We start from the raw sequence: 26648 nt of genomic DNA on the forward strand, positions 1-26648 counted from the left end.
ACCCAAACCAGACGAATAAATGCATAAACAAATCTACACACCAATATCTTCTAGATAGAAAAGCTCAACATACTTATGAATGTGTATTATGTACTATAAACAACTATAGTACATAAAAAAGTATTACGTACTATAAACAGCTGGGGTTTATTCCAGAGATGCAGAGCTAGTTCAATATTTGTCCATGTATTCCATCTTATGAAAAGGCTAAAGAATATTTGGAATGCTTGGGAAAATGTTTTCTTCTCAATGGCCATTCCTACAAAGGTCAGAAGGGAGAGGGGGAATGTTAGTGACTAACATTCACCGAGCACCTAAAAGTGGAAGAACTGTGCTCAGCCTCTGGGAGGATGACCTACACGCGCAGCCTGCCCTGTAGCTCTTTTTGGAATTGACTAGCATTGCTGAAAAAGGCCTTACTACATATCAGATGACTTTTTAATATGCTGGAATTTTTCCATCTTTTTTCCCCTCAAACAGTTGTAAACCTTCACATGAGTGCCCACTGGGGAGGTACTCTTCTAGACTGTTCCAAGTGCTACCAATCATTTAGGATTTACCTTAACGATATACACAAGACAGAAGACACTAATACAATAACTCGCTTAGACAGTGGTCAACAGCGAAGACAGAGAAGTACACCAGTTACAGAAATAATTAGAACGTTTATAATCCCCCTGGGTTGATTTTTCCTGAGAAATGGGCCGTCCTGGGGATTGTGCAGGGATGGGCGTAGTCAAGCAAAGTTAGAGTGACAGTTTGTTCTGGGCAGCACTTTTGTTTCACCGAGGCTACTTGACGGCACTGCGTGTTTTAACGTCCACGAAGCTCATTTGTTTCACGTCACGCTAACAGTTTACTCCTGAGATTTGCAGCGGAAAGGCCAAATTAACGTACAGGTCTGGCTGATCTGACTTGATTGGAAATAGCGGCAATTTTGCCGTGAGGTCGCTGCTCCGCACAGAGTGGACTCTGCGCTGGCCCCTGTGAACCCTCCTTTGACAGCCACCCCGCCGCGCTCCCCCTTCCCGCGCACGTGCGCTGCCGGGTCTCCTAGATCGCCCCCGCTCCACTTTCTGCGCAGGTGCAAGGGAAGCCCCGCCTCGCCCCATCCCCGCGCGCTCCAAAAGTCATGATCGTGGAGGGCATCTTCTGCAGCCAATCAACAGCCACTTTGGGCGGAGGCGCTTTGGGGGTAGGTCGGAGGAGGGCGGGCCATTTGAGTGACACGGATTCTGGCCAATCATCGGAGGCCGTGCGCTGGCCGTCCCCTCTGTGGCTCCGGCCGCCCTGTTCCCGTCGCCGGTCCCGGGAGCGAGAATGATCCCGCCCTGGCTTGTTTAAAGTGCACGCTCTGTTCCGTCCGGCTCCGCTGGTGTCTGCAGGGCCTGAGGGTCGCCGCTTTCCGAAATGGCCGAGGCGTCGGACAAGACCGTCAAGTACTACACCCTGGAAGAGATCCGGAAACACAACCACAGCAAGAGCACCTGGGTGATCCTGCACCAGAAAGTGTATGATTTGACCAAATTTTTGGAGGAGGTGAGTTGGTGAGGCGCGACGCGGACCCAGGCTTGAGGGTTCCCTGCCGTGACGGTGTTTCGCATCGCCGCAGGATTGACGTGCGCGGCACTGTGTGCGCGCCCGAGGCTGCTCACCCAGCTCTGCACACCTGGGCCGGGTCCCCGCGCCGGCACACCTGTGTGTGCGCCCCCAAGTGTTCACATCTCTCTGTGCATACCTGTCTCAGCACATCCGGAGTCAATCCTAGTTTCTGCGCCCTGTGTCCGCACACCTGGGAATGTCTCCGCGTCTGCGCCTCCGGAGCCTGCACACCTGTGCGAGCCCACCTGGGAGCCACCGGAGGCGCCTAGGCTAGCGCGGCGGCCGGGTGAGCACCATTCAGCACTCGGTGGGAAGCAAAATCGCGGCTGGAGCTGCTTGCCTAGCAGAGGGCGCAGCTACGCCGATGGGTTTTGAAAGATCTCTTTTATCCTTGAGTTTGCGTGGATTGCAGCCTCCATGTGGGTGGGACAGGGGTCATTCCACTTCAGTTATGCCCCGAGTGGATTCCTGATAGCCGGTTGGAGACTACCCACCTCGCAAGCTGTGGGATCCCGCAGGAGGGGACCCTGAGTTTCTTCCGCGGTGAGAGTGTGTGGGCTGCACGCGCTCTCTCCCAGCTCCCAGAGGCCCACCCCACCACCCACCCGCTGTCATCTAGAAGGCACTCAATAATTGTTAACGAATCCAATGGGGACTTTACAGCGAGGTAAATAAAGTACAGAACTCCTGGGGCTGTGGGTGTGGGTGTGTGGCTGGCCTCGATGAAGAAGGAAGAGTGACAGAGTAGTAAAAACGCTAACGGTGGAACTTGATCCTTCCTTAAGCAACTTTGGAAGTTTTAAAACAACTTTGCTTAACTTAAAGGAAAACGTTCCTTTTATAAGATCCTATGCTGTAGGTTAGGACTTTTGCAGTAAATTCCAAGGGGATTTTCTTTGCCACCTCTGGATGCGTTTTATCACTATGGGGGAGTCTCAGTCATAAATCTTAACACTTAACCTTTCCCCAGACAATAAAGGAGAATGTTATGGGAATTCTTTACATAATTTGCCAGAATAACTAAGATAAAGAGGCCTAAGCTTAGCTGAATCAATTGGGACTTTTGTTTTGCAGAGATTTTTTTTTTTTGAACTGCTTTTAAAAATGTTGAAGTTTATTACCAAGATATTTTATTATGAACTTGTTACTTGGTGGAGTGCCAAAAGATAAAATAGTGTCCCAATTTAGTTAGGAGTGGTTTCTGGTTGGGAGTCACATTTGAACTGTCTCTTCTTCTGAACTTCAATTTATTTGCTGTTAGAGTTTCTTGAACTAAAGACCCTGATTGTAACATCAGGTGTAATTGACTCTAAACGTCTGCTTGCAGCTGTCCCTTGTGCCCTGCCCGGTATGAGTTATTCTGGGTTTCTGAGATCCCTTCTGCGTGCCTGCCTGCTTGCCTGCCTTCCTTCCTTCCTTCCTTCCTTCCTTCCTTCCTTCCTTCCTTCCTTCCTTCCTTCCTTCCTTCCTTCNTCTCTTTCTTTCTCTTTCTTTCTCTCTCTCTTTCTTTCTCTCTCTTTTTTTCTTTCTCTCTCTTTCTTTCTCTCTCTTTCTTTCTTTCTCTCTCTTTCTTCCTCTCTCTTTCTTTCTTTTCTTTCTTCCCTTTCTTTCTTTTCTTTCTGTCTATTAAATAATAAAGAGTAGTCTTTATAAATGAATAATAGGCTATTATTCTGTCCTAAACATTGTGTTGTACAGGAGGACTTCCAGACCTCCCCCCACCAGATGTCAGTAGTATCCCCCTTCCCCACTTGTGACAACCAAAAATGTCTCCAGTTATTGCCAAAAGTCCCCTTGGGGACAAAAATCCCCACCTTAAAATTTGTTTTATATAACTTTTAAGGGTAAATTTCTCAGAAGGAGATAGAGAAGATCATTAAACCCTACCATAAATCATTTACATTTCATTCTTCTGAGGCAAGAAAGGGGCAAGAGATGCAAACAAGGCGGTCAGTGGCTAAGTTAGCTGACAACAGATTCCTTTATTCTTTCTCACTCAGTTTTCAGTACTATCTTTGAAAGTAGCTTGGGGAGAAGGCCTCTCAAATAAAATGTAATGAAAGGAGTTTATCACTAATATTTGATAACTAATACTTATAGTGTGGTAGCAAAAAACTACTATTTATAATGAGATAGATAAAACCCAGTTTACAGTGGTTCCTATACGCTTTGCTTTTCTCAGTTGGTCCTGGGCACAGCCCTCCTTGCAGTCACCCCACTGGGGCTGGAGTTTGGCTCATGTGCTCTCTCTGCTCCTCATGCCCTCCCTTTTGATTAGTTGATGAGGTATCTGCTGAGCTCCAGGAGCCTCTCTCTCCCTCACCAGACTGGAACCCGAGTGGAAGCTTCCATTCCAGGAAGAGGAATGATAAAGCAGTGCTGCGGACAGGAATGGTGACATAGAAAGCCGGTCAGCTGTACCAGAGGGCAGCGGGAGCCTCAGGCTGGGCTCTCTAGTAAATGGGGCCTCAAGTCCGCAGGGGCGGGAGTGGAGAGGACGAGGCTGGTGCACAGCCTGGCGTGGGCTGAGGTAGAAGAAGAAGGCGGCTGACGCCATGGCTGTGGACCAACGAGAGTGACAGTGTGCTTGCCGGCCTGTTCCAGCCGGCCATCGTAGGTGCCAGCCTTCCCACAATAGCCTGATTCCACTTTTGGGGACACGTGTTCAGCGTGCTGTCTTTACTGTTTGTTCTCACTTTCTGTGACCATCTCTGCGTAATGCAGTGTGCTAGGCTTTCGGCTTCCTGCCCCAGCATGGCCGTCCTGGGACCCTCGATAGGCTTGCCATATGAGGGCTAAAATCTTCAATGCCTTTGCTTTTTTTTAAGGAAGTTTGATTATATTGTGAATCTCATACCACTAAAAAGCTGCAGTTGCAAATATGTCTTTGATCAATGTAAAATAGGAATGTTATTATGTAACATATGTAGTTTGACAAATAAAACTAGAAATTATGAAAGCCATAGGAGGAAAGGGTGGTGAAGGTGGCCCAGGCATTGTGGGTAAACCAGCTGCAGAGCCTCTAGGCCACCAGGGAATGTGAGCCTGTGGGCAGGGCTGCTTTGTATATTTCTACAAAATTTTTTTTGGTAACTTTTTGCTACTTTTGAGAAGAGGTTTTAAGAGTGCTTGTGAGGCTACTTTGTTTTCTTCATTTTAATGTTTCAAAACAAACACTGGAGATTGCTAACTTTTGCTTTTTATTTATCTTTAAGGTAGATGGAAACTAAGGAAGGGAGGACAGAGTATGCAGGCTAGCTTGGGTAACTCAAGGAATACATGATGCTTATTTCTACTTAATGCAGGTATCTATTCTAAAAGTTCTCCAAAACCACAGAAGACTAGCAATAAATACCTTTTAATATAATGGAGTCTGAACAACCTTTGCCCCACTAGACGTTCATGGGAAAGTATTGGATTGGGGTGAGGAAAACTAGATCTAAACCTTAGACCTATTGTTGAGGTGACCCAGGCAAGTCAGGTAAATTCTCTGTCATTTTTTTCCTTCTTCAGTAGGGAACGTTCTGTCACCTGCATCTACCTCAGGCTTGTGAACGTTGGCAGGAACAATGTATATGAAAATACTTGGAAAAGTATGTAAATATTTTAAGTTAAAGTTTTACAGATAGTTATAATGATTTTGTTATGAGGTGGGTCTAATATTTATTTAGTAGGAACTCAACTCAGATTATAGTTTTAGCAAACAAAAATGGTTCAAAATACAAATAGTCACTTGAAGTATAAATTTTCAGGAATGTATGTGGGGCATAGTGGGATACCATCTTTTTTCTGGAGCTTTAAAAGTGCAGCTTTATTATTTTGGGGGAAAACAACACTACGTGGTTATCATAAGGAACCGGACAATGTGGAAACATGCAAAGAAGACTCTCCAAGCTTCCCGGAATTCCACTGTGCAGAGGTGACCACCAAAAACGTCGCGGGGGACATTGTCCAGACTACGCTAGATGCACTCTCCGTGCGATGACCCGCTTTACGGAATCGGCCCGCCCGCTCTGCCTGCTCCGTGGCAGCGAGCCCTGTTTTCCCTGGCTGCCTCCTCGTTGCAGGAAAGTTCCAGCAGCACGGAACCACTCCCCCTCTTGCACACTCCGTTTGAGTTTCTACCTGTGGTTATCTCCATAGGAGAATCTCGAACGGCCATGCCGTTTTCTTATTTGCTGCATGTCCCTGAGCTGCCCGCGTCATTCGTACCAGTGACCACTCACAAGGGCCTCACACCAGTGAGGGTCTGTCCCAGGTCTGTGTTCTCTTTAGTCGTTGGGAGACCTGGTGATTCCCTACCTCCTCCTCTGAATTACTTGGATGTGTGTTTCTGTCAGAAAGGGAAATGGAAGGAAATGTTTTAGCCTCGTTAACATAAATTCTCTTAAAAGTGCAGCTGCAGCAAGTGATGCCTTGTTTACCCCAACGTGAGCTATTATCAGCAGCGCTGGTCTGTTTCTGAGGGCTCGGAAGAGCGACCCAAGATGGCAGCAGACTCAGCGAGGGTTTAGCGGTGGCTCAGGCATTCTCTACAGCATCCTAATGTGTGCTTTTTCCCGTTACCTTTGAACTTTGTTTTCTCGGGAGCATGCTGTGCTGTGTATTTATTAACAGGCTGCCTGTGTGTTTTACCGGGTCCCCAGTGGGACCGAGAGAGTGAGTCGAAAATGTGGGAGAAGTCAATTCAGGCTGGGTCAGTAGAATGGCCTGGGCAACCCGTTGGTAAGTGACTTCTGGTTTGTGAGAGCTGACGTCTCATGGATGATGGCAAAAAGTCACTTTCTTACATCCGTGGAATTGTACCTCTAGTTGGCCCATGAGCATGTCATGCCGAGAATGATGGCGTTGACCCGCGCCGATGCTGGGAGGAGGCAGGGGGCAGCATGAACTCTTCGGGGCCCAGCCAGGGGTTTTCTGTGTCTGGCTCGCAGCGGGTGGCAGCCAGTGGCTCTTTTATAGCAAAGGCCTTGGGCGTGTCTGCTGCTGCTTGTTGCTTTCAGTGCAAAGCAGAGTCAGAAACTGGCCAGGACACAAACCATGTCCAGCCTGCTTTTCCTTCTTTCCAACTTCTCCAGAAAGTGTTTGGTACAGGTCCTTCGTCCTCCCTCCTAGTGGACTAATCATAGAAGTGGTCACAGCGGAAGCTCCCTGAATGCCAAATGACATTCAGTACGTGCCACACAGTAGGCCAAATACTTTACGTGCATGAAACCCTCCTTCGCTTTTGTCCTGTAATCCTCAAAGCAGTCCTCTCAGGTTGTAGCAGTGGTGGCCTCCTCTTCACAGGTCAGAAACCTGTGGCTCAGGAGGTTCCGTGACCTGCTCAGGAAGTGCGGCCAGAAGGAGCAAAGCCAGGACGCGGGGTCCCCATCTGAGCCACCTGCTGACCCTGTGACTCAGCGGCCAAGAGTCCTTGGGCGTTTTGAAGACAACAAGTGTAGCTTCCAAAGAAAAAGGCCACCCCACTGGCACGTATGTGCTGTCATTCGCTCTGCGATTCCCCCGTATCTGGAATTCCCCCGCAGGAACCAGGGAGGACGCCAAGGAAAGCTGTGGATGGACAGATTCAAGGAGAAGGGAAGCCTTGGGAGGGAAAAGGGCAGAAATGTGCCGTTCTCGCCACCTTTGTCGTTTTACTGTGCCGCCGCCTGGAAGGTGGAGGAAGCAGCCATTCCAGTTTTTCATGGCGGAGTCTTCAGGGACTGTTCCTGACACAGAGGGCCTCCGGTGGCCTTGAGAGTCAGTGTCGTGTTGTTTAAGGAGATCATTTGCCTGTGGGTGAGGTGTGTGTGAGGGGGTTAAATGTTGTTTTCAAAAAGCCACTGAAGGGACTGGCCTGGGAGGGGTTGTTTTGAATGGAAATCCTATGTGGTTGCTACTCTTACAAAACCTGCCCCTGGGTCCAGCTGATGCCCTGCCCACCCCTGCCCGCCCCTCGCTGAGCCCCTGGGTCCTTGTTCTCTGTGAGTGACACCCTCTTTCCTTATCTGCCATCATCTCCATTCCACTTAAATATCGCCCCCTGGGGACCACCGTGGGAAGAGCCTTTCCTCCTCCTCCTCCTGCTCCTGCCTGTCTGCCTGGTCCTTCCCTGTCGCACGTGTCACATACCAGCAGCTGTTAGGTTACGTCCTCTGTCCTGTGCCCTTCGGAGCACGTGTCCTGACTGGGTCTGCAGGGGTTTGCCGCTTCCAGCAGACTGATGGTTGGTTGCTCAGAGTTTTTAGTTTGAGTAATGTATGTTGTTATTACATTAAAAATGTAATTTCTGGAAGAAAATCAAAAAACTTCATCTTGTGGAAAGTCGTTTCTCTGCTTAGTTCCTCTCCATGGCCTCCCTTTGCACGTAGAGTAAAATCTCAGCCCCCTCGGGTTTAACAAACTCTGTGCTACTGGCCCCTGCCTGCGCTGGTCCCCGCCCAATCACTGGGCCCTCTGCTTCTCAGACCAGTCAGGCTTGTTTCTGCCCTAAGACCTTTGTGTTTCCAGCCTCTGCCTGGTGCCCATGCGCTTGGTCACCACCCTCTTCGAGTCACAGCTCAGTGTCTTTTCCGGGAAAGAGGACTTTTCTGTCACATCGCCCTGGTTCACGTCTCTGCACTTCCTTCCGTCGGTAGCAGATTTCTCTCTACCTGACAGCGGGCCCTTGGCCTCTCCCTGCCACCTGCCTGCCTGGGCACATGGTGGTCCTGAACATCCTTTCAGCGGGCGGGGGGGAGGAGGAGACGGCGGAGGACACAGACACAACCGTCCTCTGTCACTGTCTTCTTTGTTCACGAATGGCACATACTTGTATTAGTACGATGTGATCTATTCTTGGTCCCTAGACGTTTGCCTGGAATTCTGTCCCAGATGGTTGACCACTGAGAAGCAAGTGGGACTTTATTGTGACAGTTCACATGGTGACGTAGCCTCAGCATGGAACTCGACTGACGCATGAAGTGAGTAGGAAGGAAGTGGAGAAGTAGGGGTGAGGGAGGGGCTCTTGCGTGCCTTTCCCACCGGAGCCCCACAGAGAGCCAGGGCCTCCAGGGCCTCCAGGGCCTCTGGGAGTCCCCGCGGGCTGCCGTGTGTTCAGTGTGTGTTTGTGTCCCGGTCTGTGGCACTGCACCTGTGCAGAACCTTCTGTCATCACAAGGGAGTTCCTCCTCTCCCCACCCCTGTCAGCGCTTACCTACTGTTCACCTCTGTAGTCTTGTCATTTGAGTTCGTCTTTTCTCAGCGAGCACGATGCCCTGGAGACCTGTTCAGGCTGCTCGCTCCTCTTCCCGCATGAGCGCGTGCGGCAACCCCGGAGGAGCGCCAAGGCCTCTCCAGCTGGGGCCGTTACCCATAAGCTGCAGCCCAGTCACCCTTCTGTAGCGACTCTCCACTTGTTTACACTCACAAGCTTAATTATTCAGTCACTACCGAGTCCCTTCCAATGGTTGCTGGGCTCGTGTGCAGGCTTTCATGTGGATGTCAGCCCTTATTCCCTGGGACCAGGACCCATGAGGGTGACCGCTGGGCCATCTTGTGAGCGGATGTTTCACTTTAAGACGGGGTGCTTCCCCGAGTGCCTGTACGTTGTGCACCTCACCAGCGGTGTGCAACGGGGTCAGCGTTCCACACCTTCACCAGCGTTTGATCACCGGTAGTTTTTAATGATTTTTTTTCCCAAATATAATTGGTATACAATTACCAGCAGACATATATTTTTTAATCATAGCCATTCTAACAGGTGTGTGGTCCTCTCTCTCCGTGGTTTTAATTCACATTTCCTTACTGGCTAGTGAGGTTAGACCTTATTTTCATGTGCTTCTTTGCCATCTATACATATTTTGGAAGAAATGTCTGCTCAAGTTGTCTGCCCATTTTCTGTTTGGATTGTTTGATTCCTTATTGTTGAGTGTAGAGAATTCATTATATATTCTGGATATAAGTCCTTTGTCAGGTATATTAGCAAAAATTTTCTCCCAGTCAGTGACTTGTCATTTTGTTCTCTTAAGAAGATCTTTCGAGGAAGAAAAGTTTTTAATTTTTAGGAAGTCCAGTTTATCCATTTATTCCTGTGCGTATCATGCGTTTGCTATCATGTCTCAGAACTCTTCGCCTAATCCTAAGTCTCTTCAAAAAATTTTACATTTTATATTTCGATCTGTGATGTGTTTGGGGTTAATTTTTGTATAAAGTGTTAGGTTTAGGTCAAGATTTACTTTTTTGACTCCTGATGTCCGGTTGCTCCGAACTCTGTTGAAAAGGCCGTCCTCGCATCAGATCGCTTTTCTGTCTTTGTCAGAAATCAGCTGGGTGCCTTTGTAGGGGTTTGTCCCTGGGTCCTCTGCTCCGCCCCACTGCTCTCTGGCATGTCTCTGCCAGGACCACAGGTTCTTGATTACCGGAGCTGCATCCTAAGTCTTAGATCAGTGGTGTGGTTAGCTATGAAAAGGTTTAAATAACAAAGTGACGTGGTCTGACTGACACTTAAGTTGTCACTCTACTGGGATGGGAGCACATCGTCAGGGGCCAGGACATCAGGTGAGAGGCGAGGCAACAGGGGTGGGAAAATTGGTCTGATTCTGACCACATTAGAAAAGTTGAGCCCACAGAATGTCCTGGTGGATTCAGTGTAGGGATGAGAGAAACAAGGGTCAAGTGAGACCCAGGGTTTTAGACCCGAGCAACCGGTTGGATAGAAGTGTCATCAAATGGGGTGGGAGTGAATGACGATGGGGCAAGTCTTGTGAGAGAAGGTCAGTTTAGTCGTTAATGTTTGGTTTGAGAAACTTTTTTAGATATCTGTGACGTAGATGTGGATACAAGAATCCAAGTTTCGGAGAGAGGTCTTGTTGACCTGGAGATAAAGATTCAGATATTGCCAGCACTTTTAAAGTCATGACATTAGTTGTGATGGCCGAGGAACGTGGAATGCTGGGCCCCAGGGCACTCCCACATGGAGAAGGAGGAGCAAGGAGCGGGGCACGAAAGTGTGACCGATGGGGTGATGGGGAGAGAACATCCTGGAAAGCAGCATGAAAAGTCTTCCTAAGACACATTGCCTACGTTGCTCGTGTGAATAAGTTAAGCAGAGGAGGCTTGAGAACCCACAAGGGTCATCACTGGAAACCTTAGCAAGAAGCAGTTTTGGTCACTCAGTCATTTAAAAGAGAATGAAGGAGGCGAATTGAAGACAGCAGGCTTAACCCTTTCAGGGTTTTTCCTACACAGGGGAAAAACGAGGAATTGCCCAGAGGGGGAAGTAGAGCCCAGAGAGGGTGTGTGAGAGTGTGTGAGAGACAGTGTGTAAGTATGTAAAGACAGGAGAAATAACATGCTCGAATCCTGATGAGAATAATCCAGTGGGAGCCTGAGGGCGAGGCTTGTTTATGTTGGAAAACAAGCAGTCGGTGGCTCAAAGACTGCCTGACTAGGCGTGCCTCCGGTTAACAAACTCGCTGTATATTAGCTAGCGAGACGAGTAGAGACATGGTAAAATTAAACGTGTCAGTGGCCAATGCAAACTTACCTTTGATTTGTGGTACATTTTAGACTAATTGTTTATTATCTCAACTCTAAAAGTAACCAAGAATTCTGCTTCTCTTTTTTTCAAAGAGAGAGAATCGAAGCACATTCTGCAGGCGAACTGCCAGCTCAGGCTCACAGCTGCTTACCTATCTGTTCTCATCCCAGCGACCTTTGAGGACTATCTCCCTAGACATTCATTGTCGTTGTGCTATCTTGTTTCTGTTGACTCCTGTTACTTAGTTCTGCTGTGGCTTAGAGTCAGGCTATTTGATTTAACCTATAGAAATCAGTTGAAGATGAAGTTGGAGGTCGAAGGAAGGCAGTCCCTTGGGGTTTGGTGCTGGACTTAGCCCTCAGCGATTTAAAGGGGTCAGGCCCCGAGCCGGGTCTGTACAGGGTCCTTTGTGGTGATATCCAGTGGCGATGGGGAAGACAGGGACCTGCATGGATATCGCCTGCATGCGTCGGATAGGCCAGGCATTCTCTAATGATATCACTCACTCTTCTCTGCAGTTTAAGATGGTGGGGTATTTGATGAACGCTCAGGAAGTCCAGCACCTTCCTGGGTCATCTGCTCAGGCATGACAGGCTAGACCTTGATTCAGGCTCTGGCATGTCCAGGCCTGTGCCTTTCCCACCGGTCAGTGCTGCCTAGGCACAGGAGCTATGCCAACTGGAGGGCACTCCGTCACTTCTAGAACGTGACATGGGCACCTGGGGAGTGTGAGAAGGAAGCCGTCAGAGCCCGCGAGGGGGTCAGGCAGGCATCTCAGAGGCAAAGGGGCTCGAGTGAGCAAGGGCCAAACGTGCGACTAACGGGGGGTTTGATTTAGCATTTAGATAAACGACATGGGAAAGGGTTATTTATAAAGCAGTCGGGAGGTGATATACGCTTAATGCTCCTTTTTAATCGCTTCCCCACAGTCCAACAACAAATGAAAAACAGAGCACTCGGCTTCCAGAATTCAGAGAGAGGGGCACGTGCAGCCCGGGGCAGTGCAGGTGCAGAGGTGGCTCCTCCGTGGGGCCCACGGGGGCCATGCAGAAGGGAGGTTGATGAATCCCACCAGCTCCTGGGCCGTCGTTTTCTGCCTCCTCAGAAAACTAGCGTCTGGAAATGAGAGAAAACACGTGGCCAGGCTCCTTTGTTATTTTACTTTTAAATCCTGTGCAGATCATTTGGTCTGCAATCTTCTTTTAGTTGTTCTCATCTTTTGCTCAACTATTGCAGATAATCTCTTTACCTTTATTTATTTATTTATTTATTTTGCTTAGTCATTGTTTACAGACAATCTTCACTCCACTTTTTTTGGCAGTGTTGAATGTTTAGATTAAAAGATTGTGTTTAAAACTCCAGGACCGGTGGACTTTGGGTCCCACAACATCACATTTCAGTGCAAAGCGCTTTTTGTTGTCAGTTTTTGCTTAGTTTAAGTGAGCACTCAGAGGAACTGGACTTTGGTGCATATTGTGACATTGTAGTGCAGTTGAGTTTCTTTACAGGGACAACTTTCTAGCTAGATAGATCCCTGAGATAGGAGAGAGAGAGGGAGAGGGGGAGGGGGAGAGAAAGTGAGTCTGTCCGTCCTTTGAGTCTTTCTTAGTAGGGCAAGGAAGGTAGGGCAATGACAGTTTCTTAGGGTCTAGAAGAAGTGAGAGATATCTCTTCTAAATCTCAAAAGGGAAATAAGTGTATCAAAAAACTTTATTTTTAAGGCATCCTCTCTAAAGTCATTTTGTTCAGAAACATAAAAACGGTCATTTAATTTGCATGTTCCAAAAAAAGGAGAGGCTGGACTAAGTCAGCCATGGGTTCTGGGCCTGTTTCTTTCATGAAATGTCAGTGTGACTTAGGGCTTAATTTCTCTGAGTCCCAGTTCCTCCATCTGTGGATTTAAGGGTGTTGGGTCTCAGAAGGTGCTTTTAAACCCTGAACTTCGGGGGTTTTCACCTTCAGGCCACCCTTCTGAGTCTAGATCTCCAGCCACGCTTGAGCTTTTGATGCCAGGCCCACAGAATAGGTGGAGGGCGGCAGAACTTTCGGGAATCACAAAGTGCCTTATTAGTAAAGTTGCAGCCTGTGTGGGGTGTGGGTGGCAGGGAGGCGAGGGACTGGCGAGGCTCTGTGTGGCCCACTCGGGGCAGGTTGCTGCAGGCCTGCAGCATGCTCCGCCCGTCCTGACTTAGAGCCCATCTGCCCTCCGGCGGCTGGCCCCTCGGGAGCTCCTTACTGCCTGCTGGTCCACCCCGGCTCCCAAGCCCCTGCGTTATTCGGTCCGTGCTCCCTAGAGAAACAGTCCCAGCTGGAGACGGCGCATGTCACCCCACGTGGAGATGGGAAGAGGTTTATTATCAGGAGGGCCTAGGAGGGCCCAGGAGTCCCAGATGTGCGTCCGCAGGCTGACTCGGGAGCTGGCGGTGTAATTCAGTTCGAGTCTGCAGGCCTGAGAGCAGGGGGCCAGCAGCGGAAGTCCGAGTTCAAGGGCAGGAGGAGAAGAAGTAGGTGGTCTCAGCCGTGTCAGTGAGGTGACAGTGAGGCGTCAGGCCTAGAAAGGCCAACCCTCCTTCCTCTGCCCTGTGTTCTCTTGGCCCGCCCACTCCGGGAGCCCCTCTCCTCTACCAGGGGCCCCGACTCGTAGGGAAGCTGCCCCCAAGACGCACCCAGGGCCCGTCAGGCGGGCATGCACGATGAGCCCTCACATGCCGCACGGAGTCTGTGTCACTCAGACGCGTCTGTCTCTTCGCTGACCGCATGCTCTCCCACACGTTTCCGCCGGTTGGCCCCGCTCCGTGCTCCTGGCCTCAAGCGTGCCGTCTTCATCCACTCTGCGGATCCAATTTCTAGCCTAATGGGGCCTGGATTGTTGTTTAAGATGTTTATTAAAATGGCCCAATTATTTAAACATAAGATAAATTAAGATGATCCTTTAACACTTCTCTAATTGTTTGATGTCTCTGGAGACCACGGTACTGTTAACGATGAGGTGAAAATCTGAACTTTTTCCTGTTTGTTAGCATTGTGCAAAGGACTGTCGATATTGTGCAATTCATTATGGTTACTTGGTGTCCAGTCAAGAAAAATTTATCAAGTATGTAATATTTTTTTCCTTTTTCGACCTCTTACCCCTTTTTTTTTTTTTTCCCGAGAGCAGGGTATACCTTTTAGATTGTTGAGCCCCACAGAGGCTCAGTGAGTGCCATTAATTGGAATGACTGATGGCCGGGGCGGGCAACCTCAGCTCCCTCGGGACCAGGCAAGAGGCATGTCAGTGAACACCGGCCGTCTTCCTCGGTCGACTTCCCTGAGTTCATCGATACTCATTTAACACTTTTTGTTATCTGCATTTCTCTTATTTCTGTATGTATTTGGCAGACGCTTGACTTCGGTAAATCCTCAAATTCTCAAGTACGATTACAACTATAATTCTTTCACTAATAGTGTAACTGAAAGAGCTGACGAGACCACTTCAGACCTTTAGTGGTTGTGAAAGGAGGATTAAGCCATAAAATGAATGATTTATGTTGTTCACATAAACAGACATGGGAGCTACTGGCTCAGCAGGCGGATGCGCTCCAGCAGGCAGCCTCCCCCGACCTGGTCTCCATCCAGGACCCTGTTCCCAGCCTTTGGCACCGTCATCCATCCGATTGTGCAAGTCAGATTCTGAGTCAGCATGATGCATCTTGTCTCACACCCACTATCTTCACGTAGCAAGAAGTGTCGTCTCTCGTCTGTTCTCTCTGACCCGTCACCCTCTTCGTCCACGGCTGCTCCTGTCTTCCTTAGGCCACCGTCACCTCTGGCCTGGATTAGACGAGCGTAATGGCCTCAGCAGGGGTCTTCCTGAGCCCTCTCCTGCCCCGATGTCTGCTTTCCACTCTGATGACTGGGTTTACTTTTAAACTAAATCTAATTTTGTCGCCCTTTCTTCTTAGATCCTCTTGGTGGCTTCTCATTGCTCACAGGATAGAGATCAGCGTCACTGAAGAGGCCCCAGGCCTGTGTGGTTCGCCCCTCCTCCCCAGTCCCGGACTCGCATGCTCCCTCCACTATGAGACCTTCCGACATTCGGTCCCGCCCTGGGCTAATCCGACTCCCGCTCTGCACCTCAGCCCAGCGAAGCCATTCCTGAGCCATCAGGGCCGTGTTCTTCATGGCCCTGCTCCGTCATTTCAGAGCACTCGTGCTCACTTGGGCTGTGCAATCGTGTGCTTTTCCTGCGGGGTCCCTGTGAGACTGTAGGAGCCCTGACCTTGGCTCACTGGAGCCTTGCACTTCGCCATGTGGCGCCTGGCAGCACATGGGGTATGTTTGTTGAGTGAGTTGACTTTGGCACATAAGAGCCCAAATGGAAAACCAGGTCTTCCTCTGGGAAAATGGGAGCCTTTGCGTTAGAAGGATGACGCCTGGCGAGACACGCTTGTTTTCCCCTTGTCCTCCCTACCGTCTCCCCAACACTCCTTCCTGTCCTTCTGGGTTCTACAGCTGCTGCCTGTACACGGGCCTGAGTGACACCCTGGGAGTCATACGTCGCCAGGACATGTTCCTGGCCCAGACGCCCAAGTTTGGCCAGAGTCCTCAGAGGATTTCACTTCTTGTGTTGCCTCTAATCTCGCCCCCGCGTGACCAGGCGTTTTGGGCTTTTCCTGATCTTTCAGCAGACCCTCAGATAATTGAGGTCACCTGCTATTCCACCATTTTTCGAAGCCTTGCCTTTTCTTTGGCCCACCCCCAAGGCTGTAACCTGCCTGAGAGATAGTCGTACGTTCTCTGAGCGTTTCTGGACAGAAGTCTTAGAGAAGCCATATTCCATCTCTGGGAATAACCAAGATGGCAGCAGCGCCAGCATTCCCACTTTGTCCTTGTCACTTACTAGTGCTGACAGGTAAGGAAGAACGCTCCCTTTAGTCTTAAGGTGCGAAGCATCTCATTAAAGCAGCAGCATAGATTTGCCAACAGGGAGAAGAGTGACAGATGAGTTGCCGAGTTTCGAACCATCGTGATTTAGACTTGCTTTACCTGGCAGTGTGTCTCTCTCTGTCTGTCATAAATATCTTTCAAGGATAATATTAGGAGCTGCAGTAAGCCATTCTCATTTCTTATATAATCAGACTTGAGTTATTTTGTTCCAAAAATCAATTTTTAGGCTTTGTTTTTCTAACTAATTATTTAAAAAATCCCAGGGGTAGGTCAAAAGTATCTTAGCATCAGTTCATTTGTTCTATACTATATTTTTTCTTAAATAGTGGTCAGTGAAACCAATATAAGCCAAAATATCTATCTCTTTCATTCTCTTTTCCTTAGGACACCACCTCACAAATGGCTTAGGGAGGGTTTAAATCATGGATAGATAGGTATTTACTTTCCCCATTTTAGCACTTTAAAGATCAAATGCTATATTTTTAAAACTTGCCTAATTTTATTTTATTTTTTTTTATAAAAGGCCAACCTATGTTTTTAACCTCATTTGAAATGTTCCTTTGAAGATAGGCTGTAACTGGAAAACGGCGATTTACTTTGGGGGTTTGTCTGTACTCACGTATCCTTGGCAAGAACCAGAAGTTAAGGAGGATCTTGTGAGTTAGGCTGCCACACAGAAGGAACGGTCTGTGCGTTTACATAGTTCGCGCGGCCGAGTTAGTCACTTTACATCTCCCATGTTGGCTGTGTGCTCCTCAGTTCATGGCCAACCATAAACAGCCCGTTCTAGGTCAGGAGACCATGTGTTCCTTGCTGTGGCCTCGCGGGGCGTCAGGAAGTTCTCGTTAGCTTTGCAAGTCAGTCTGCCACCTGCTGAGGCCACCAGGTGTCTCCCAGGCTTGTTTAAGTGGACTTCCACTGTTCTGAAGGCCCCCAGAGAAGACATTTAAATACATTTGGAAATACCTGCAAGGCGTAACATTATATAGCCCTGTAAAAAGCCATATTGAGGAATAATGACTTTGGAAAATATTTAATAAAAATGCTGGATAATATTTACTGGTCATATGTCATGTGCCAGACATATATCAACACATCTAATCCTCAGAAACTATGTGATAAGCACAGTTATTTTCCCAATTTCTTGTGGTAGTAACTGCTAGCCATACTGTCTACAAATGTTTCCTTTTGAAAATCATTCACACATATACATATGACTATTCAGGTTTCTCTAGATGGCAAGATTATGGGTGATTTTTATTTTCTTTTTTCTGCTTTTCAATTTTTTTATAATGTAGACAGACAACTTTTATAAATAGTAGAGAAAATAAATAAGTAAATCTTTTAGCACTAGATATGTTTAAACAAAGGAGGAAGAGAAACAGCTTTCAAAAAAATTGTCCACCTTTCTAAAATGCGATGTGCCTTTATGTCTTCTGTTATTGGGAGAAAAGAAGAAGAGACTACAGAGAGGATGGTTTGTTCAGGCGTGGGACACTTATAGGTGGTTTGCTCAAGGGCGGGGTGTATTTGATCTAAGGTAATACTGAAGCTCAATTTAAGAAGGTTTTCTTTCTCCCCTGCAAAAGCATTTAGGATGATGTAACCAAGCACTTTTTTAAATTGACTGAGAACCCCTTCCCTTCCTGAGAATTTCTAAACTATTTCACCCACATCCATGACTGGGCCTCGCTTGTCCCTCTCCCCTGTCTGCATTGTGGCGTGCCCTGGTTTTACCAGTTAAAGCAGCTAAGAGCACCCAGATGCCTTGGTTACCCAAAAAGCTCTTTCCACCCCTCCCCCCATGTGGAACTGAACTCTTTCCTTCTTGCCTGTCAGTGATGTGCCCTGTGGTGGTGTTTCGATCAAGTCACTACTGCACCTGCTCTTTTCCTCCCTGCTAGAAGGTGAGTTTTGCAAGGCACAGGGGACTTGCTTAACTGCCCGCAGGCTGCTCCCTTCTATGCAGGCAGGCTCAGAGAGTGCTCGCCAAAGGTGGATTCCCATCTAAGGGGCAATGGTGCTTGTTCCCACTCAGACCTGAGAAGTCAAAAAGATGAGACGCAAGAAAAAACAGATTGGATAAAGATTAAGGAGAGCAATTTTGAGAGCTTTATGAAAAAGCAAAGAAGACATTCCTAAACGATTAAAAAGGTCTGCCCCATGAATAATCTGGAGAAGCAGACACTTTACTCTTGGGAAGAGTTTTATCGCACTTTCTAGAAGGAGTTTGAATACACAGGAGTATGTTGTTGCCATCTGCATCGTGGACGAGTTATAGTCACGTCACCCGTGACTCCTGGAGTATCCTGTTTGGTTAAATAAACTTGCCACTTCCTTTACCTCATTTGCTTGGGAGAAAAAAGTTTTTTTATGTCTGTCTGTCTTTTGAACAGCATCCCGGCGGGGAAGAAGTCTTAAGAGAACAAGCTGGGGGTGACGCTACCGAGGACTTTGAGGACGTTGGGCACTCTTCAGATGCGAGAGAAATGTCTAAAACATTTATCATTGGGGAGCTTCACCCAGTAAGTACCTTTTGGGGGGCCTTTAGCTATTTCTCTTTAAGGCTACAGCTTGGCCTTACCCAGGTCTATAAACATGCAAATTTAATATAAAGCAAAAACAATTCCTCCCGATTTCAGAATACCATTTTTGTCATAAACAAGTTGCCCAGAAATTTCTTTGCATTTGCCTGGTTGCATTTTTCACTGGCATTTAGAGTCAGATTCCTCTAACCCCAAAGCCACATCCCACGGACACTGTGTTTCAGACTCTGAAGTGTCACGGCGTAGCAAATTTTAGAAAGTGTCACAGAGTAACAAATTTTAGAAAATTTAGTAGCAAATTTTAAACCCAGCATAATTTTCTTTTTTTTTCTTTTTTTGACCAAAATATTTTTCATAAGAAGCTCCCTCATACTTTTGTTAGTTTGAAAATATTTTATTCTAAAAAATGATTTTAAATTTTTAAGAAATGCCAGCTCTGTTAAACGAATAGACTCTCCCTTCTGTAAAACCCATGCATTGTCCCTGTTATTCCCATATCACCCCAGACCTTTGAGAATATCACCATCGGTGCCAGTTCGTGGACTGACTTTGGGAGAACACTGACCTAATTTAGCTTTTATAAAAGCCAGGCTGTGATATGAATTTAGGTTCTTCTATGGCATTTTTAAATGATCCATGTAAAACTTTGCTAGTCTGTCAGGTGAAGTTATCAGGAAAGTAGCTAAAAGCTTGGAAGGAAGGAGCAGGGTGCCCCCGGCACCTGAGCAGATGGGCAGCTTCCTCGCATGTGTCGTCCCCTCTGTGCGCAGAGCCTGTGCCTGCTGTCCCTTCCCCCAGCTCAGGCTCAGGGCCAGTAGCCTACCAGGAGGAGTCAGGTGCTGCTAGAACCGGCTTTGGAACAACAGGAAACAGTAAAGAGCCTTACCCCGGGCGAGAAACCCCGAGAACCCACACGAGAAGCTCTGCTGCACGTGGTTGCTGCCTCTTGTGGTGGCCGCACCTGGAGGAGAGGCTATAGCAGGCTCTTTCGGGAAGGCCCGAAGGTGGGAATCCGTTTCTGAAGAATCTCCGCTGAGTGGGGAGCTGGTGTTCTCGGTGGTAGGAGATGATGGTGCGTGGAGAAAATAAGCTTCATTTATTGGGAGACTTTATTCCTCCACATATATTTATCTTCATTCGTCACCAAAGTGAAGTCCTTTTACTGTAATCAGAGAGGCCTGCCCTTGAGACATTCCATCCTATCCTTATTTTTTTCATTCCGAAGCTCGTGAGGGCAGAGCAGGTGGGTTTTTAGGCCGCGACGGCAGCATTTTTGCCTCAGCTGCCTGCCAGGCTCACTTTTGGTCAGCCATTGGCTGTGCTTCATCTTGGACCACCTCAGCCAGATGTTTAAGTAGATCATGACCCTGCGGTTGGGAGGTTGCTGGAATTCACTGCGGATAGCACACCAGTAATACCCAAACACATGTATATGCACGCAGACATGTACACACGCATGTACACATGTGCACGTACATCTCAAAGCGAATTTGAGAGGATAGAAGGGAAGAACCTGATTAGATCTCAGCTGATCCCTAAACTAAAGGTCAGGATCTGAGTCTGATAAAAGCACATGCTCGTCAGCCTGTGTCTGTGTGATGATCCTGAGTGCTGTCCCCAGGCTGGAACTCTACATCGAAATACCGCTCAGCACTTTTTTATTCTGCTATTAATTTTGCAGTCAAGCCCAGTGGATCAAACTTCATGCTTAACAACCTGGATGGATGAACCTAAAATGCTAATTACTGAGCAGTAATGTTTTTTTCAAGATCTCAGTAAAAGTGAGCACTGTTGTAGATGTTTTTTCATTCCACAATGTGCCTTATTTTTTATTGCAGGATGACAGAGGAAAGATAACCAAGCCTACGGTAAGTGTGATCATCTCAGGTGTCTTGGTGGCCATGGTTTTTGTCACTGCATGTCATACCTGCAAACTGGAGGGCAAGCAAGGTCTTTGACTGGCACGATGAGGCCAGCACAGCCATTTCTAGGTTAGGTGGATATGTGACCTGGTGGCTCAGCAAGTTTTATTCGTATGGACCAGTCATTGTACTTCTCTAGGTAGTGTTCTCCCGTAAGACTCTCCATACTTAAAATAACGTTTGCATCCTAGTTGGCAAAGGATACCTTGTAAAGAGCTACTTTTTATAACTAGTGCTATGCTTATGACCTGAAAGATTTGACACACCACTTATTTTCAGAGAACTCAAAACCTGATTGAGCAGAGGTCTTACTACTTAAAGCTGTGAGGACCCCACCCTCATCTCTGTGGACATACTAGACGTTCAGTAAATACCTGCTGGATGAATCTAATGTTATTTCATAACTTTTCGATGCATTTTTCCTTAGGAAAGGAAAATAATTCCAGTAATACTAATCTCATGATCTACTGATCTTGACGATAGGTCCAGAGTGAGAATGGGTGACAGCAGCCAAAGCTCCTGAAAAGCACAGGAGGCAGAGTAGTTCCTGGCCAGCAATTAAAGAACTGCCGGAGAAGTTTTGCTTAAAACAAACAACAGAAAGTATAATTTTTCCATTTCAGTTTATGCTCTTGGTTTTATTAGAGAAAATACGATAGCAAGACTGCACGGGGCCGTGTCGAGAACTGGCGAACTCATTTGCCAGCTGCTGCTGACCGGACGTTGTCTTTACGACAGAATCGAGCAGTTAATCCAACAGGAAGGCCCTTTAACCCCGGCACCCCAGATGGTACAGGAAAAGTCTGCGTGATGCTTTTTCGTACAAAGCGACTTCATACACGTTCCCTCCTTTTCCTACCCAAGGAAGCTTAAGTTCAGTGTTGGTGACCCAGTACTTCTGGAAGATGAAAAGTGGACTTCAGACTTTTGAGTCACTTCTGCAGCAGTTGCGTAGAACCCTTACTGTTAGTTCATACACCGTTAGCACCTTTTTTGAGATTACTTTTTGGACCGCCGAAATTTTGTGATGCATGAGGTTTTTGCTTCTTCTCTAGAGTCTGTCAGGGAAGAGGCATATTTTTTCCTGTGAGGCGTTCAGTATTTAATATTCTCGGTGCAAATCATTCAGCTGTTATAAAACACGGATTTCATAAGGCTCATTACGTGAACTTAGATCTGATATAGGTCTGACTGTGTCCCAGACCAGGTACCAACCAGTAGAAGGCGTCAGTCAGGGCCAAGGCCTTTACCTTGACTGCTTAAAGCGCCAGTCAAGGCCAAGGCCTTTACCACGACCACTTAAAGCACCAGTCAGGGCCAAGGCCTTTACCAGAACTGCTTTAGTTCTGAAAGACACTCTTCTCTATTTGCTTTGAGAACACATGTGACTTGTTTCACATCAGAGCAGAACATGGGACAAGAACTTGCTCTTTTTCTTAGAGGTCGTAAGCAAATACAGTGAAAGGAAATACGTGACCACTTTTCTAGATTTTTTTTTATCCCTGTGGAATGCAGGGAAAGCGGAGACAGTGATGCTCTGACCTTGTTCAGGGTCGCTCATGGCAGCACCACGGCTGACTCCCGATTCGGGCTTGGTGGTTGCGGCCATAAGCTTATGTAGGTGCACGGAAGACGTCCCTCTGGTGGTGATATTTCCGGGTAAGCCTTTGAATTCAGGAGTGAGCCGAGTTAGGGGAACTTATAAGTGAGGTGACTCTGATTTGCAAAAGCTTGACGGACTTTGCCTACTTTTATAGGGCTTATCTTGTACTGAGTTAATGGGTAACCTACTTGAAATCGAACCCCTCATAGTCACGGAACGACCAGGTGGCAGAGCCTGAGATAACGAAGACCTTGTCTCTGCCCTGCTTGTTGCTGACACGTTGGTTAGTTACACGCCAAAACCCAGGTTAGGCCCCTCAGGGCGTCGGACAGGGAAGAGCGTTTCCTTTTTTGTCCCGGTGCCAAGTGGTATTTGAAACAAGCATCCCTGGGTTAAAGGCCTCACAGATAATAAGCAGTCAGAAACGTATGCGATCTCTTACATCCAGCTCCCTGGAAGATCACCGTCATGCTGACGGCGGCGACACAGCAGGGTTTCAGCGTCAGGCTCAGGGGGCGAGGTGGGGAGAGGAAGGACAGGCCCGCTGAGTGTCCATACGGAGTTGTCAGCATGCTCAGTGACGTGCACGTGCTCAGTATAACGAAATAACCAATGCGTCTGCCTGCTGTGTACTATTTCAGGCTTAACTTTCTAGTGCGACAATAATATTTTACCTCGAACGGTTGTGTTTCAGTTTATGTCTAACAGCTAAATAATATGTTTGCATTTTCCAATTGCTTCTAAGAATCGTTGTTAATTTTATTTATAAGATACAAAATTTGAAAAATCATCTTGCAGTAGTTGTGAATATGTTTTGTAGTCTCCGAGAATTCACGTTGCTTTAAAAGATGATAAATGTGAAGTTTGCTTTTTAAATGACTTCTTTTTCCCCCTCTACTGTGTCAGGAATCATAAAGGCCTGTCCGCAGGTTGGTGGGTCTCAGAACTGCTCTGCTTGCTCTCCCCTCAGAGGCTTCTGCCTTTGTGGGAGCTGCTTCGATGCCTCGCTGTGTGGAGCTTTGCCTCATTGCAGGCCCTGACGCGCTGGTTGCTTCGCTAATGGTTGGTTATTCTGTGCTTTGGGAAACTGCAGAGATAAAACTCGGCTGCTGCTGGCTTATTCATGGCTACCTTCCTCTGAGGCACTAATACTTCTGCTGGTGTGGAATTTCAAAGACCGCTTCTTAACACATCTTTAAGCCTGGGAAAGTTTACATTCCATGAGGCCTCAGCTATTGAGCCGCTCGGGGAAGTGCGTATGTTTCCAGAGCCATCATTGCTTCCTGGCACTGGAGGGGAGGAGCTCTCAGGAGTTCCTGGGAGGTAAAGCAGCCATAGCTGCGAGAGACCCCGGCAGGGGGGTGAGGGGGGGATCCTCGTTGGAGCTTCCTTGGCCGAGACAATATGAAGCCAGTTTCCGAGGCCTCCACTGTCTTTCCAGAACTGTCTGGTCATACTTAAAGTCCAGGATAGGTCGTCCAGAGTGTTGTGTCATTTAAATGGCAGGGCTTAATTTTTCCTCTTTAGTTGACATATCTTTTAATATAATCTGGGCAAACTTTTACTTCATATAAGGTTTGAATGAAATAACCTGATGTCTTGATTGAACGTTTCATTCAGTCTTGAAGTAAATGGCTCTTCCTAAAGGTAGTGCTGGGGTCGTGTGTATGATAAGTCACACCTGTTTTTATTCTCTACGTTGAAGTATTTAGGTGCCTGCCTGCTGTGTGCAGGGTATTTTAGGTAGCCTGTTCGTTTTTAGCATTTTCTTTCAAATTATCTAGACTATGTTAGAAAAGTTCATGATGGAACTTTCCCTTTCAATGTCTTTTTGAAGCCTGCGTTGAGCAGACTGTCGTGGTCTTATTTTAAAGCAGGCGTTTGGTCAGGTGCTCCCTTCACCTCACCTCTTCTCTTGTGTTTCAGGAAACTCTTCTTACTACCGTTGACTCGAATTCCAGGTAGGTGGCCGTTTTCGTTCACAGCGTTGTTGTGGGCAGGAGGCTGATAGGGTCAGAGCTGGACAACGGGCCTGACCCGAGGGCCCCTCAGTGACATCCAGGGTCATCTCCACTGGGTGCCCAGACTGCTCAGGGCGTTCCCTCCTCAGCTGTCAGGCAGCTAAGAGGTGGCCAGCTCAGGCGACCCTAGATCTCACCCTTTGGCCGCATCTGCCCTGAGGAGCAGAAGAAGAGGTCCCCTCTCTTCGGTCCCCAGAGCAGCAGGGCAGGCCGATGTCCTGCCTGACCTTCCAGTCTCCAAGCAAACATTTTACTTCCTCCCTCGTGTCATACACAGTCAGTTTTCCAGTTGAAGCGATTGCATCCGTAAGCCTGGCTCGGCTCTCCTTGGCCCTGACATGGAGCCCAGTAATCCAAGGGTAGTGTGAATCACTTGTTCTAGGGATTTTTTTTTTTTTTTAGTCCAAGACCATATGAACATTTTTGGCTGTATCACATGGCCAAATATCTTGCCGTGTGACTTGTATAATTGCTGTCTTATATATCTATGTTTTGGACTCACGCTCCAAACCACACAGGTCCGCCTGTTTTGTTTCTCCCTGGCAAATGTAACCATGCGTCTGTCGGCGTTCTGGTTCATTCCACCTCGCTTTTCACTGTCATGTCAGTTTTCTGAATGGGAACTGAAAACCCACCAAGAGAGAATTACACTTGGAATCTTTTTACCATTTAAATCTCTGTATTAAACTTGATTTTGAGCAGGTCATTGTGTGCAGAGGGTAAAGGATGGAAAGTTTATGACAGGAAATGGACGCGTGCAGAGGTGTCATCTGGCTTTATTCAGAGTCTAAAAACCTATAAATTTTTTTTCTAAAAAATTATAGGTTCAGATCTGAATTGAAGATCTACCCAGTTCTGTCCTAGACTCGACCCTTGATCTGTCATTTATAGTAGATCAAAAATTCTGTGCCTCAGCATGGAACAACATGTCAATTAGAGATTTTTGTGAATTGACAGCAATGGGCCAGAGATCAGGTGGTTTGGACACGCTGTTTCCTCACGTGGCAAATCTACCATGCACGCGCAAAGCTTCAGTTTTTCAACGCGGAATCACAGTATGTTGAGCTGTGGTGCTGGTAGCAATCTTCATCATCGTAGCGTTCAAAGTTCGGGGGACGGGATTCAGCCTTGGCTGTGGAGCTTGTCTGTAGCTCTCCCAAAACAGAAGGAAAGGGCTGGGGTGTCTTTCGTGCTGTCGTAAATTCTTAACGAATGTGCGGAGCTGGAACAAAACCTGTGAGGAATGCTCCCTTTTGTGAACTTGTGACATGTAACCCAGAGTTGGCGTCCTTTCGCTAAGTCATGAGTCTAAGGTGGCATCTTCTGGGGATGATTCATAGCTCTTTGTGTAAGTTTAGAGAAGTAGGTTCGAGTGGAACAGGAAGGGGCGTCAGTTTTCTCACGAGGCCGGAAGGATAGAGCAGTTGCCAGCATACCAGCTCAGCAGCGCTCTTAGCAACTCGGAGTTGTCTTTCCATCCGAAGGGGTTAGAGAGGTAATAAAAACGTGCCGTGGCGATTTTCACGGGCATTAGGAGGAACAGAGATTTCGAGTCCCCTCATCGAACACTGTGCAAGCATCATTGCTATTCCTTTCCAGCTGGTGGACCAACTGGGTGATCCCGGCCATCTCGGTGCTGGTAATTGCCCTGATGTATCACTTCTACATGGCAGAAGACTAGCTACATCCTCAGAAGCTAATGAAAGAAAAGACTGCTTTAGACCAGGGAGAATGAAGCCCAAGTTAACTGTTTCAGCTGACAGAAACCTTCACCTGAACGTAATTGTAATACACTTCTTTCCCTTTCCTCCTACGTTAGAAACAAACCAAAAAGAACTGTTCTATTCTCTCTGCTCGTGAACTTTTGCAGTGTGCCTTTTTATTCATCAACTTTTATTTTGATGTTCCATGACTACATAATTTACTTGTTGTTAGTATGATCTTCTAAAAATATATCTGACTTTTAAAAGATACTACCATGTGTGCCTGTCTTATTTGGTATATAATTGTCTTTCACATTTAAAATCTCAGATTGTTTAGCGGTCCTTCCATATGCTAATCATTCAGGCCCACATAGTCTGGATGACGTGAGGAAGGGAACGTCTAGCTGAACAACCCGTATTGCGTATTTCCAATGCAATCTCTTTTTCAAGGAAATTAAGAAAGGTCCAGAAATTAATAGTGTAAAGATTTCTAATAATTGTTCTACCCGAAGTACATGATAAAAGGAGAATGTGGCCTATCAGACGTAGAAAAGAGACCCCTCTCTCCTTCGATTAAAAAGCACCAGCAACAAAAAAGCCAGCCCGTGAACCAGGAGAGGACCCTACAGCTGTCTCTTCTCTCAGCTTAAAACCATCATTCTAAAGAAGTTATCAGTCACACAGGTTCTAAAATTTTAAAAATTCATTCAGAAGTGAAGACTTTCTGCATTGTCATAAGGAAATGTTGATTTCCTAACCTGTAAAAACACAAATTTGAGAGCAATTGTGAGACATTTGGAATCTAATATTTTAAGAAATGGAG

General features: G+C 47.2%; 1 protein-coding gene across 2 annotated transcripts; it reads left to right on the forward strand.

Moving 5' to 3' along the window:
* The first annotated feature begins 1280 nt into the window (after window positions 1–1280).
* CYB5A (cytochrome b5 type A) lies at window positions 1281–26095 on the forward strand. Of its 2 annotated transcripts, none has more exons than XM_039839701.1 (5): window positions 1281–1539; window positions 18427–18555; window positions 20415–20444; window positions 24028–24056; window positions 25716–26095. In XM_039839701.1, exons 1-5 carry the CDS (start codon window positions 1411–1413, stop codon window positions 25801–25803), a joined length of 405 nt encoding a protein of 134 aa, XP_039695635.1. In that variant the 5' UTR covers window positions 1281–1410; the 3' UTR covers window positions 25804–26095. The 2 variants fall into 2 exon arrangements, with proteins under 2 accessions (XP_039695635.1, XP_039695625.1); XM_039839691.1 differs by having other exon boundaries at window positions 1284–1539; window positions 24028–24062; window positions 25722–26095.
* The last annotated feature ends 553 nt before the right edge of the window (window positions 26096–26648 follow it).

This window comes from Pteropus medius, unplaced genomic scaffold (assembly GCF_902729225.1).
Source record: "Pteropus medius unplaced genomic scaffold, Ma_sr-lr_union100, whole genome shotgun sequence".
NCBI classification, from domain to species: Eukaryota; Metazoa; Chordata; class Mammalia; order Chiroptera; family Pteropodidae; genus Pteropus; species Pteropus medius.

Coding starts and splice junctions, on each gene's coding strand:
- CYB5A (XM_039839701.1), top strand. CDS start 1,411: ATGGCCGAGGCGTCGGACAAGACCGTCAAGTACTACACCCTGGAAGAG. Junction 18,556..20,414: donor TCATTGGGGAGCTTCACCCA/GTAAGTACCTTT, acceptor TTTTTATTGCAG/GATGACAGAGGAAAGATAAC. Junction 24,057..25,715: donor CTTACTACCGTTGACTCGAA/TTCCAGGTAGGT, acceptor ATTGCTATTCCT/TTCCAGCTGGTGGACCAACT.